Consider the following 14950-nt stretch of genomic DNA (forward strand, 5'->3'; position numbering starts at 1 on the left):
GGGCCTGGGTGGCATCGATTCCTCATGTGATTCTGAATGAAATTGATGAATGGGAGCAAACACTGATATTCTCCTAGAATGGCAGTGGGAGCCAAGAACAACTGAGATGAGTCTCCTCCTCTGTAGGTGTTGAAATAGGTGTTACAGTGTGCTTCCTGTAGTGCAATACTTCGAGGTTAAGTCCAGTTACTTGCTTTATTTATCTCTTTATTGCAAACATCAGATGTTTGAGTCATACTTTTAGGTTGATATTTATTTAATCTAAATGTGTTTTTAAAACAGATTTTTAATCTCTGGGTTTATAACATGATTTTTATGCCATTCTGTAGAATTTGTTTGGGAAAGCATCTTAACATATTTTTTAGGTTTCTGGAATCAAATTTTAGATTGTGTTGGAATTGTCGTTTCTGAGTTTAAACATTTCCATCAGTTGCTGGAAAGGCTGGTGTGTGAAGACCCCCTTCTGGTCCAGTGTAGTGTCAGAGGTCTCTCTCCTGCATGTCAGATTAGTTGGTCTGCTGAGCTGCTTGATTATAAGCATTAGCCAGTATAATACTGAGTTCTGAAAACTAGACCTTACCTGATTGTGACCCCGAATTTATTCAGTCTGTTAAGTTGTAGTCACTAGAACACATAGTACTTATTGCCTGAATCTTGGCTTTCAAAACTTGGAGGAAAAACCATTTTCTTCCCTGGTTTCTTGTTTTTGCCGTGGCTGTGCTGTGCAGCTATACATGGTATGCTTCAGAATCTTTCTAGGTTTTCTCAAGTTGTACATGAAAGATTCTTTGCCAATAAGCATATTTCGTTTAGTCTAACTGATGCAACCTTCTGCCTATAATGTTAAGTAACTTTGTTACTTAAAAACAGAATTAAAATTCAAGATTTGAAAGTATATTTGAAATATTTGAAACTTCATAGGGCTTTTTTATTAAAAATCTATTTTTAAAAATCTACATATTATTTAAATCTGATTGTTGCTTCAGTACCATTGTAGTATATTAGCACTGTTGAAATTTTGTTCATTTCCAAAATTTAAGACTGTTCATGTTTGAGAAAGGGTGTTATGAAGCAATTCACTTGTCAAATGTGAATATTTTTATACCAGTATAATTGAGTTATATAGATACATAGTAATAGGAAAGATAGATTGCAGTTGTATTAGCAACCTAAATTGAGAGCTTTAATTTGCCATTTAAAACTTACTCCTAGAGTGAACAACACCTTTTTAAAAAATATGTTTTACATTGAAATAATTAATGACTCCTGGGAAGTTGCAGAGATAGTACAGGGAGACCCTGTGTGTCCCCTTCACCCAGATTCCTCCAGTGGTTGACAACTTACCTGTAGTAGAATATCAGACCAGGATGTTGACACTGGTACAGTGTGTGCACGTAAGGCTGTGTTATTTCATCTTGGGTGTGGGTTCCTGTCACCACCAATGCAGTCAAGGTGCAGAACTGTTGCACCACCCTGAGGATCTCCCTCACACTAGCCCTGTGGGCTCAGCCATCCCTCTGCTTCCAGCAACCTTCACCCTGGGTAACCATGAATTTGTTCTCCATTTCTATACATTTGTCATTTCTGGAATGTTATATAAATGAAATAAACCATTCATGACCTTCAGAGACTCTTTTTTTTTTTTTGAGACAGAGTCTCACTCTGTCACCCAGGCTGGAGGCCTATGGCACGATCTCAGCTTGCTGCAACTTCCGCCTCCTGGGTTCAAGCGATTCTCCTGCCTCAGCCTCCTGAGTAGCTGGGATTACAGGTGCATGCCCCCACACCCGGCTAATTTTTATATTTTTAGTAGAGACGGGGTTTCACCAGGCTGGTTCAGGCTGGTCTCGAGCTCCTGACCTCGTGATCTGCCTTGGCTTCCCAAAGTGCTGTGATTACAGGCATGAGCCACTGCACCTGGCTTAGAGACTCTTTTTCTACTTAGCACAGCACCCTTGAGATCCATCCAAGTTGTTGTATAAGTCAACAGTTTGTTCCTTTTCTGCTGCTAACTAGGATTTCATGGATGGATGTACCACAGCATGTTTTAAACCATTCATCATTGTTGGTTGGAGTTTTTTGTTGTTTACAGGTTTTTGTTATAAATAAAACTGCTTTGAACAATTATGTACAGCTTTTTTGTGGACATAAGTTTTTATTTCTCCAGATCGATGTCCAGGAGTGGGGTTGCTGGTTTTTATGGTAATTATATGCTTATTTTAAGACTGACTAACCCTTTTCCAGAGTTACGTTTTTGTTTTACATTCCCACCAGCAATGCCTGGGACATCTAGTTTTGCCATATCTGGCCGATGTTTGGTGGTATGTGTAGCGGTGCTTCCTCGTGGTTTGCACGTGCCGCTCCGTTGTGGCTGTGACGTCGAGCAGGTTCTTGCTGTGTGTTTGCCATCCTCAGGACTCTAGGAAAGTGTCTCTTCATGTCTTTGGCCCATTTTCTAATTGGATTTTTTTTTAAACTATTGATATTGAGAGTTCCTTATATATTCTACGTAGGCGTCCTTTGGTCAGATACGCAGCTTACAAATATTTTCTACTAGTTTGTAGTTTGTCTTTTCATCTTCTGCAAAGATCTTTACATATTCAAAGTATTTAATTTTATCAAAGTCCAATTGATTTTTTTTAATGGGTTATGCGTTTGATGTCCTGTTTAGGAACTCATCTTCCAGCCATATGCCCTGCGGATTTCTTCTTGTGGTGGCTTTTTTTTTTGTCCGAAAAGTTTTACGTTGAGATCTGTGATCTATTTTGAGTTAATTACTGTATAAGATGTAAGGTTTAGGTCAAGGCTTTGGGGTTGTTGGGCTATGTATATCCAAATGCTCTAGCGTCATTTATAGTGAAGATTCTATTCTCCATAAATTACTTTGGCGAATGCATCAAAATTAGTTGCCATACTTGGATGTTGGGGGGACTCTCTCTGGGTTCTTTATTTTGTTCCATTGATCTGTGTTTCTGTTCCTTGTCCAGTATCAAGCAATCTCGGTTACTGCAGCTGTCTGAAAAGTCTTATAATCTGGTGGGCTGATTTCTCCCAGTTTTTCTTCCTTTACCCCCCGCCCACTTTTTTTTAGCTCTTCTAAACAACTTCTAGCTCTTTTGAACAATTTTGCCTTTCTATACACATTTTAGAATAATCTTGCCTGTATCTTTAAAGAAAATCTTCATGGGACTATGATAGTCATGAAGTAAAGACCTGTTGGCATTTATGGGTGACCAGGTTCTTCAGTTGCTAGTCTGAGATAAAAAGGGCAAGATGAAAACAGGAAATCACCACTGTCCTTTCTTGATACCCGAGGACTTGAGCTGGACTGCACTTTTCCTGCTTTTCTAGAATCATCATCATTTTAAAAAATTTAATGTTCAGCATTTTTTTGCTTTATTTAGGAAGACTAGGAAAGAGTACATCTGCTCTATCCTTCTGGAAATAAAATTCCCTTAAAGTTTTTATTCATTTTCTATTTTTTAAATTGGATCTTAAACTTTATTATAGGAATTTTCACTGCATGAAGCCATAGTGTAATGGACTGCTGCATCACCATTGTCCCCTGGAAAACGTCTCTTTAAATAACCAGACTTGTTTCATCCGTATGTCTCATTTGGATAAAATCCTGTGTATAATTCGATTGCATTAACAAATTCAGCATTTACAAATTACAACCACAATTCCATTATCATACCATAAACTATTGAACAAGAATTTCTTAGATGAACACTTGGTGAGTCTCCCGGTTTCTGATTGTCTCACACACCTCTTCTTACAGTTGATCTGTTCTAGTCAGGATGCGAGGGCCCTTCTCTTGCACTTGTTACAGGTATCTCTCAAATCTGTTTTCATCTACAACAATTCCTTATCTTTGTTTTTTTATTTGTTGAAAAAACAGGGTTATTGGACATAGAGAATATCTGATATTCTAGATTTGTGTGAGTGCATACACAAAACAACTATATTATTAATACGTTTCTTTATTTCTTGTGTTTTTGTTAACTGGTAGGTGGATCTAAAGGGTTGACCATACTCATTTTCAGTTTTCTTTTAGCTTTTCATTTTTTTGGTGAAAGAATACTACAGCAGTGCTTCTGTGTAGTCCTGTTTGTAACTGTAGGCAGATGTATGCATGTCTGTCTTTTAGTGATGAATAGATACAGGTGCTATCAACCGATCTTCCCAGTATAACGTTCTCCACCAGGCTGGGCGTGGTGACTCACGCCTGTAATCCCAGCACTTTGGGAGGCTGTGGCGGGTGGATCACGAGGTCAAGAGATCGAGACCATCCTGGCCAACATGGTGAAAACCCGTCTCTACTAAAAATACAAAAAAATTAGCTGGGCGTGGTGGCACGCACCTGTAGTCCCAGCTACTTGGAAGGCTGAGGCAGGAGAATCGCTTGAACCCGGGAAGTGGAGGTTGCAGTGAGCCGAGATTGCGCCACTGCACTCCAGCCTGGCGACAGAGCTAGACTCTGTCCCAAAAAAAAAAAGAATTCTGAAACCTCAGAAGTCACCTGGATGAATTCTCACTGTGATTAAACTGTGAATTATGTTTTATACGCTGCTTTTTATTTTTTAGGATTTTTTTAAAAGTTTGCTGTAATTTGGCTTTTTAATTATATAAAATGTATCTGATTTTAAAGTGAACAGTATAAGATATATTCAGAAGTCTTAGCATCTATTCCTGTTCCCTTCCTCCCTCTATAGGTATTATACACACATACATGCACACACAGATATATGTGCACACACACAGAAGCATTTGCATGCATACAAATACATTCACAGATAGAGGAGCACACATAGAAACACAGATTTGCATGCCTTCACATCCCTCACACAGATATGCTTGCATGCGTACATAGGTACACGTGTGTGCACAGATATGTTCACACACCAGTATGCACACACAGAGAAACACACAGATCCTCAGGTGCTTGTTCACAGCTATACATGCATATTATATACAGATACGCATGTACACAAACATACACGCAAGCACACACAAATACATATATACACATGCATGTGTGCACACAGATACGCTTGCACACACACAAGTTAGCCATGCATGCACACTCACATATACATGCACACACACAGATACACACATAGATACATATCCACACAAAGATGAACATGTATGTATATAGTTATACATGCATAGAGATATGTATGGACATACACAAATTCTCTCTCCTCCCTCCCTTGTTCTTAACTATAATGTATTTTTCTATATATAATGTCCAGCACCTTGCTTTCTTCATTTCACAGTCTATATCCTAGAGATCTTTCCATGTCAGTGTATCGAGGTCATCTTGTTTGCTTTACTTTCTTCTCTCTCTCTATTGCCGTATGTGCTCTGTTTTATTCAGCTAGTCCTCTGTTTGTTCCCCTTTGTTTCACAACAGTCTTCTGTTACTATAAATAATGCTGCAGGGAGCGGCTTTGTGTGTATGTCATTTTGTGCTTTTGCTATTCCATCGTTAGAATAGTCTCTGAGAAGTGGGATGATAGCATGGCCAGAGTAATGGATTTTCTTTATAGATTATCTTAGCACGTTTGAAACTGGATAGGCCTGTGGGCATATGGTAACAATTACCTTGGTCTTAGCATTGTAGTTGTGCTTTTATGATTGAACATTTTTTATGATGGTAAATCTGATATTTTATTAGCAAGATAATACCATACACTCTTGGATATTTTTGTGTGTTTGTTATTTTGTTATTATCAGAACATACATTGAAAGTAGAAATGATCAATGCAGTTTTTCTAAAATAGAAGACTGATTAATGTTAAACGTAATAGGCAAGAGCAGCAAATAGGAAATGAGTGATTTAAAAGAATGTAATGGCCTACATCTTTTCATGAAACTTGTTTTGTGAATCAAGGAACGTTGTGTAAAATAAAGGTTTTTAAGGATTTTTGTTCCTGGGAATATCTAGGTTGTTATTTATTTGTCCTACTGTGCCCTGGAATTACTCTTTGATGGCACTTGTAGCTCAGGAAAAACCTTCTGTAACACAATTCAAGAGTGGTAAATTTTTATTTTCTACTTCCAAGGTTCGTGTTTTATTCGAACTGATCAACTAGATGGTGAAACTGACTGGAAGCTGAAGGTGGCAGTGAGCTGCACGCAACGGCTGCCGGCTCTGGGGGTGAGCAGCATCAAGACTACTCCATCCTTTTATCTTTAGTGGTAGTTTCTAGGTTTCACGCATATTTCTGTTTATACCAGCTAATTTATTTAATGCATTGAGAATTTGTTTTATAATTTCTTTATTCCTCATGAAGGTTCATTGAAGAATTATGCCAAAATAATTTCTGTGATGTCTTAGCACATAATCAGTTTTAGGTAATTGTGAATTTTCCTTGACACTTAGGTTTTCTTTCTCCTTCTGCTCACCTTCCTCCCCGTCCTTCCTCTCCTTGCCCCTCTCCCCTTCTTCTGCCTCCTTCTCTTAATGTCTTTTTTCTTTTTCAATTTATTTTATTTTTTATGTGACAGGTTGTCACTCCTTTGCCCGGACTGAAATACAGTAACGTGATCATAGCTCACTGAGCCACAAACTCCTGGGCTCAAGTGATGCTCTCTCCACAGCCTCCTGAGTAGATGGGAGTACAGGTGCACACCACCACGCCCAGTCAGTTCTTAGTTTTCTTTTTGTAGAGATGGGGGTCTTGCTATGTTGCCCAGGCTGGTCTTGAACTCCTGGCCTCAAGCAATCCTCTCACCTTGGTCTTTCAAAGTGCTGGGATTACAGGTTTGAGCCATCACACCCAGCCAGAAATTTTTATTTCTTATTTGGCTGTTTGTTCCTCTCCTTTGTGATTTTGTATTGGTGTTTGCCAATTAAAAAGTACATACATGCTCGTGTGTGTAGAATCTTTCAAATCAGTGAAACCAGATACTCACAAATGAATATCCTGTTTTAAATTTTCACCTACTTAGGCACATAAAAGTGTTTTTCTTTCTTTTATTTTCTCCCTGTACATCACATGGGCTTCATTAGCCTTCAGGTCAGGAGCTCTGTTTGAAAATCGTCCAAGCTGCTTCTCTGGGTCAGGCTTCTCAGTCAAAGCCAGGCAGCGAGATGCTACTCAGATGATTTGTTCTCATGGGTTTTTAATTTTCAGTGTTCTGTGATTGTTTACTTAAATTCTCTAGGATACTATGCATAATTTGTATGTTTAGAGTTATTACAACTTACATTTTTTCATGGTTAGTGAATGAGGGAAGGTAGGTTCTACTGGACCAACAGATGAGCAGATTGGAGAGGCTGGGCTGTTGACAGCTACCTTTTACCTGCTTGGTGGTGGGTAGAGTCAACCAGGCAGCTATTACGTCGTGAAGTCATATGTCAGCGAGCAGCACCTCCTCACCTGAGGATGGGGCTGGGGAGTGTGTGCATGCGGCAGTTCCTGGATCACACAGTGTGGCTTTCAAAGGAGCTGCCAAACAGTTTCCCAGAGTGGCCGTGCCATTGGCTGTCGTCACCAGCACCGGATGAGTGACCTGGTTTCTCTGTGTCCTTGCCGCCTTCAGTGTTGTCACCAGTTTTTATTGTAGTCATTCTGACGGATGTGTGCAGTGATACCCTATTGTGGTTTCAGTTTGCGTTTCTGTGATGGCTGGTTGTGTTGAACATTGTTTCGTGTGCTTGTTTGCCATCTGCTTGTCCTCTTTGGTGATGTGTCCTGTTGACAGTCTGGGAGCAAAAGCATTCTGCCTTGGTGGATAATGCTAGCTGCAGCTTGTTCAGGGAGTGCCTGTCGGGGTGAGGAAGTTCTTTCTAGTCTTAGTTTGCTGAGAGGTTTTATCATGAATGGGTGTTAGATTTTTCCAAAGCTTTTCTGCATCTGTAGGGATGATCATACGGATTTTCTCCTTTATCTATTAATATGATGGTATGTGGACTGATTTCATATGTGTTACACCAGTCTTGTGTTACTGGCATAAACCTCACCTAGTAGTCATACTGCGTGTCTTTTTATTATGTCACAGTATTTGATATGCTGACATTTTGTTAAGGATGTTTTGTGCTGATGTTCACGAAAGATATGGATCTGTATTGCCTTTGTTTAATGTCTTTAGTTTGATATCTAGGGGTAAGCTGGCCTTATAATAAGTTGGGAGTCTCTTTGCCTCCTGTAATTTTTCAAATAGTTGGCATAAAATTGGTATTACTTATTTTTTAAATGTTGAACAAACTCGCTTTTGGAACTGTGATCCTAGAGATTACTTTTTGGGAAAGCACTTGATTGTGAATTGAATTTCTTTGGTACAGAGTTAATCAGGTTTTCTCTTCATTGGAAATTTGTGTTTTTCAGAGAATTGGTTCATTTCATGTAAGTTGACAACATTAATGGCATAAAGTTCATAATATTCCATTATTTTTAGCCATTTTAGGATTCCTTCTTTCACTCCCAATATTGGTAGTTTGTCTCTGTTTTATCGATCATTTTAAAGAACTCGTTTTTGGTTTCATTGATTATCTTTATTGTTTGTTCATTTTCTGTGGTATTAATTTCTGCTCTTTATTTCCTCCATTCTACATAGTTTATGTATAATTTTTTTTGTTTCTTCCTCTGTAAGGTGGAAGTTAGACCTTTGATTTTATAACTTATCGTTTTCTATTTATAAACTTTCAGAGCTATAAACCTGTTTCCAAGCATTGTTTACCTATGTCACACAAATTGTGATTTATTTAGTTAACAATAGTTAATAATTTAGTTAAAAAATCATTTTCATTTAGTTAAAAATATTTTCTAATTCCTTCATGATTTCTTCTTTTTATCCCTTGATTATTTGGAAATACATTGTTATTTGATAAATAGTTGGGGATTTTCCCAATGTCTGGTAATTTATTGTTATTTAATTATCTTATGGTCACGGAACATATTCTGTTCTGTTTCAGTCCTTTCATATGTATTGAAACTTGTGATATGGCCCAGCGTATGAACTCTCTGGGTCAGTATTCCATGTGAGCTTAAAAATAATGTTTGTTCTGCTATTGTCTGGATGTTCTGTAAATGTTCATTAGGTCAAGCTAATGGAAACTTGTTTAAAAAGTTTTATAGTTGTTTTCTACCATTCGTTCTCTGAATTACTGAAGAAAACTTTTAAGATCCCATACCTTCTGTAGATTGAACGAGTTCTCCTTTTGGCTCTGTTACTTGTTTCCTTATCTCTATTGAAGCACTGTTACTGGGTTCATACACATTCACAATTATTATGTTTTCTTGAATATGCCCTTTTTCATTATTCCTGGTAATATTCTTTGTTGAGACATCTATTTTGTTCTTTACTATTATAGTAATTCCAGCTTTTTTAAAATTAGCATTTACATGGTATATCTTCCATTAGTTTTTGTTTTATATATCTTTTTCTTTGATTTTAAAGTGTGTTTCTTAATGTAATAAAAGTAGGTACTGCTTTTTTTATTCTGAGAATTGCTGCATTTTTGTTGTGTACATTTACTGTAATCATTAATGTGGTTGGGCTGAAGTCAGTCCTTTGACTCCTTAGGTTCGATTTATCCCATTTCTTTCTTTTCTTCATCTTTTGGTGGTGTGTTATGTTTCCATTTAGTTACCATTGTTAGCTAATTAGCTATGTGCGTTAGTTCTGTTTTGTGTCATTATCATGCTTCCAGTGTGTTTTTAACTTATCACAGTCTTTCTCCATGTCACTTACAGTGTAAGAGTCATGCACAGTAGATGTCCATGACTTCCTTCCCATCCTTTGTATTTGTGTCATCTGTCTCACTTCTGCGTATTATTAGCCACACAGTGCATTACTGTTTTTGTTTTGTTTAAAGTTGTCAAGCATATTTTAAAGATAGTAAAAAATGAAAACAGTATTTTCTGTTCACCCATGTGTTTACCTGTTCTGGAACTTCTCTTTCCTGTGTGTTGATCCAAGTTTCCATTTACTGCCAATTTCCTTTAGCTCTAAGAACTTCTTTCAATGAGTCTTGTAGTGAAGTCTGCTAGAGACTTCTAGCAGAAGTCTGTCACTTTTTGTTTGTTTGAAAATTGACTTTATTTTGCCTTTTTCTTTCTTTCCTTTTTTTTTTTTTTTGAGACAGAGCGAGACTCTGTCACAGAGGCTTAAGTGCAGTGGCGCAATCTCAACTCACTGCAGCCTCCACCTCCCGGGTTTAAGCAGTTCTCCTGCCTCAGCCTCCCGAGTAGCTGGGATTATAGGCACGTGCCACCACCACGCCTGGCTAAATTTTGTATTTTTTTTTTAAGTAGAGACAGGGTTTCACCATATTGGCCAGGCTGGTCTTGAACTCCTGACCTCAGATGATCCGCCCACCTCGGCCTCCCAAAATCGGGGGTTACGGGTGTGAGCCATCATATGGGGCCTATTTTGCCTTCACTTTTGAAGGATGTCTTGAAGTTTTCATTTGACAGTCTTTTCTTTTTTATCTTTGCCTTTCAGAGCTTTTATTTCATCTTATGGCATCCATAGTCCTGAAAAGACGCTTACAGGCATTCTTAGCCTGACTTCTTTATCCTCTGTGCCTTTTTCTGTGGGTATTTTGAAAGCCTTTCCTGTTCTGACTGGCTTTCAGGAATTTAAGTATGATGTGTTTTGATTTGCCTTACTTGGGTTTGTTGGGCTTCTTGTATCTGGAGTTTCATGGTTTTTATCCAGTTTCAAGATTTTCAGCCTTTATTTTTCTTATCTTTCTGCCCAAACCCCTCTGAGACATGACCAACAAAATTAGTCTAACTACTAATATCAAGTAAGTTAGTCTAACTACTCATATGAAAAAAGAGTAAGAACTTCAATGACATGGGAATATCAAGTACTCAGATTCCCACATGCCACTGATGCTCTTACTCTTTTTCTCAGCCTTTTTTTTCCTTCTGTAACTCAATTTCGATAGTATCTGTTACTCTGTCATTAAATTCACTAACATTTATCTTTTTTAGTATCTAGTCTTCTGTTAAGCCCACCCAATGAATTTTGTTATTCCGAGTGTTGTGATCTCTGGATGTTCCATATGTTTCTCTCATTTTTGTTTAAATACCTTTTCTGTTCTTTCCTACTATGTATATAGCTTCATTGGACTATTTCCATGGTTTATAATGCTGAATTCCATGTGTGTTAACTCCTTTATCTCTGTCACTTTTGGGTATGTTTCTATTTAAATTTTTTGGCCCTCGTTATAGACCCATACTTTCCTGCTTCTTTCCGTGTCTGGTAATTTTTTATTGTATGCTGAGTATGTAAGTGTTATATTTAATGTCTGAGATTTTCATTTCTATCTTTAAAGCATCTTGATCTTTATTAAATTAGTTCAGCAACTTGTGGGTCAACTTGATGTCTTCAAGGCTTGTTCTTAGACTTTGTTAGAGGCCTAGAGGCTCCTTTGTTGGAATGCTAATTAATCCGATTGCTACAGCATGATCCTGCTGGGATCCTTCTGATATCTGCTGAAATCCTTGCTGGTTCACAGGTGCCTCTGAACTCTGACTAGTCAAAACTCAACTCTCTCCAACTCTGTAGTCTCTGTGGGTGGTTGAGGCTGGAAGTCTGTGGTTCTCCTTTGGCCAGACACACTCTTACCCTGTATGCTGTGTGTACGCACATTCAGTAACACTTAGGTAGAACACTCTGCATATTTCTGCAATTCTTTTTCTTCCTTGCCCCTTTTTGAGTATTTTGCAAATGCTGGCTGTCAGTTTCCCTGAATTCTGGTCTCAGTCTCCTAAATTCGGAATAGCTGCCTCCCTCTGCCTGGCTTCTGCCCTGTGAAGTGGTCAGTCTCTTTACCTGGGCTTATGTGGGGCACATGGCTTTGTTTCTCTTCTCCCTGGGGCACTGTATCTAGTGTCTGAAAATAGATATTTTATAAATATTGTCCATTTTCCAGTTGTTTTCATGGGAGGGCAAGTCTCATATTAGTTACCACAACATTGCTTGTAGAAGCCCTTGATTAATTTTTAATGAAAAATATTAAGTTACTTGTGGATGAAACAAACTACGTGACATTTCAAATTATGGTTAAACTAAAACAAACAAACAAACATGTATTTGTTTATTGAGAAATTGCTTGTTGGTGAGGATCTCCCTGCTGGGAGGCTTGTGACCGCCCTGCCGAGAGCCTGAATGCTGGCCCTTCTGCCATCTCTAGATGTTCCTGCCCTCTCTGGGGGCTTCCCTTTAAAAAAGAGGTGGATGTCAGTTTTGAGTCCTGATTCTGATAGTAACGTGTGCATTGAAAATAATACATAAATCACAAAATAGAAAACCCCTGCCAGTCTGCGGTGGCTCTCATGAGCATTTTGGTATAAATCCTTTCTGACAGTGCCTTCCCCGAGCCATGTTCTTGCATGGTTGGATAATGCTGTATAGTACTGTTTTTTCCAGTAGAATCTTTATTCAAGAATATGCTATGGGTCATCCTTTCATGTTAGAAATTGTGTGTCCTTGCAAGTGTTTTATTAGCTGCATAGTTTCTGATAAATTATAGCTTCTGTAACTGGCCTGATATTGGTGAATTTAAAAGTTATTTTGAAATTCTAGATTAAAAAAATAAGCATATTTCAAGAATTTTGGTTATTTGGCCAAAATGCTCTTCAGAAGACTATGCAACTTATCTACTGTGTATTAATTAATCAATTAATCTTTCACTGTTTTCTAATCTGATAACTGTAACAATGGTATCCCATTTAAATTTACATTTGGTTAGATTTTAATGTGTGAGGTTGAAGATAATTCTTACCTAAGAAAGTATATTTCTCATATTTTTATTTTCTAAGTCTGTTCATGTTATCTGCTTAGTTTTCTACTGTGTGTTTTTAAAGTTCTTTGTATGTAAAGTTTGTTAATAACTTTTTATTTTCCAATTTTTCTAAATACTTTCGTTTATAGTTTCTGTTGCCCATATAAAAGTTCAGTGTGTTTATGTAATGTGACCTACCAACATTTTTTAAATGGTTTCTGCTTTTTGGTTTTATGCTTAGACTATTTCTACTCATGATTATATTTTAAATAATTAGTTTTAAAATAATTCCTGCTTTACATATAAAATCTGATTACCATTTTTGGGGGGAGGTTTTTTTTTTTAGTTTAATTAAAGTTAAAAAGAAAAAAAAGCTGTTAGGTGCATCAGTACCATTCACTGAAGAACTGTTTTGTTAGTTTTTTTATTTTTTCACAAATTTAATATTGTCCCCAAATGGTTATACAATTCTAACTTTTCAACATCAGGGTATGAGCGTGTCTGTTTCTCCATAACTTTACCCAGTACACATTGCAAATATGTTCTCCAATCTGTTTCTTAACTTCTGGCCTTATAATATCTTTGCCATGTAAATATTTCAAATTTTATTTAGGTAAATAGTTATATGTTTTCTTTTACTGTTTATATGTTTTTATTTATGCATTTATAGGCTTTGTCTTGTGCCAGGAGGCTGTTTGCCCACCAATATTCATTTATCATTTTAACCACTTTTAAATGTTTGTCAGTAGCTGGAATTGAAAGGTGAGAGCCAAGTAATTTGCATTTACAGTATTATAATTATTAAAATAGTTCCTACAGTTCTGTCTGATGCACAGAGACCTAGGAGAGGGAAGTTGAATCATGTCACTTAGTATGTGTGGCTAAAGAATTGTTTTAGAGTTAAGTAGGTTCTTTATTTTATTTTATTTTTTTATTTCATGTTATGAGCTGAGCAGAGTCATGCCTCACTCCAGCCTGCATCTTCTGTGTCATCATTTCCCTCCTCAGCCCTTTCCCATCCTTGCTGTGCTTCCCAGGGTTTTCAACTTGCTTTTCTTTTTTTTTATGTTGTGAAATAAATCTGTTCTATTATCTTATTACTTGACATCTAGCTTATTATTCTCATACTATTTGTTAAGGTAAGTTTTATCACAGAGACATTCTTGCAATCTATGGACTTTCTAATGTAATTGGAACTGATTGCTGGGTTAGTGCTACTGTTTCATGGTTACATATTTCCTCCTTGTGTCCTCCTTTTTCTTGTATACATCCTCAAGTAATCTCTGCAGAACTAAAGTGCGGATAATATGAGTCCTTAAACGACTGGAGGGGATTTTGGTTGACTGTAACACTTGGACGAAAGCCCCACCCTCTGGGTCCTCCTCCTGAAGAGCCTTCCAAGGATTCTAGGGTCACTGGCAGTAGCCAGCTTGGGAGCAAGTAACACTAAATGATATTTTTCTAGCAGATTTAATTTTGCTAAGGGTAGTAGAAAAGAAAGTACAGAATCAAAACACTATGTTAGAAAATATTTGTCTGAAAAAACAGAAAGCCAAAAAATCCAGCCAAGCAAGAATATTGGTGTATGATTCCATTAACATACAATTCCGTACAAACAATCAGCAGGTGATAGAGGTTAGCAGTGCAGGGATAGGCGGGCTGCAAGGGGGAATGGGGGCACTTTTGTGAATAATGGAAATATTCAGTATCATGAGGTGGTGATGATCACAGGCATACACATATATCAAAACAAAACGGTACACTTTAAACGTGCAGTTTATTGCAGTAAATCACACCTTAATGAAGTAGTTACAGTTTTTCATACTGTTATCTATAACTTTGAGTAGTGCTCTTTGCCATGATTACAGGAAGTGACATTTTATTTTCTTCAATATTATAGGATGTTTTCTTTATTTTTATTAGTGACAGATATATACATATATAAATTCAAAAATATTTACAGAATTAAACAATTCATACAATGCAACTTTTAAATTTTTGTGGCCAGTACACTTTGATACAGAGTCTGATTAAGAATTTTAGTGACATAACTATATGGCAAAATGAAAACATTTTAATTTTTGCTGTGACCAGACCACCAAAAAGCAGTATATCCTAGGAAAAAAGGAAGTTCAACTGAATATCTGATTCATTAATCAATTTTAAATTCTAGCTTCACATAACTTGGCATGTTAGGTA

The 14950-nt window shown here is 37.2% G+C and overlaps 1 protein-coding gene across 15 annotated transcripts in view; it reads left to right on the plus strand.

Moving 5' to 3' along the window:
- The window catches only part of ATP9B (ATPase phospholipid transporting 9B (putative)), a 287191-nt gene that overhangs the window by 91654 nt on the left and 180587 nt on the right, over positions 1–14950 (plus strand). For all 15 annotated transcript variants that reach the window (XR_002518773.2, XR_002518774.2, XM_009192938.3 and 12 more), the window contains one exon: positions 6072–6166. Coding sequence is in view for 13 of the 15 variants with exons in the window: in XM_009192938.3 (XP_009191202.2) it covers positions 6072–6166 (95 nt within the window). In the remaining 2 variants the exon portion in view is untranslated. The remainder of the gene's footprint in view (positions 1–6071; positions 6167–14950) is intronic.

This window comes from Papio anubis, chromosome 19, assembly GCF_008728515.1.
Source record: "Papio anubis isolate 15944 chromosome 19, Panubis1.0, whole genome shotgun sequence".
Classification (NCBI taxonomy): Eukaryota; Metazoa; Chordata; class Mammalia; order Primates; family Cercopithecidae; genus Papio; species Papio anubis.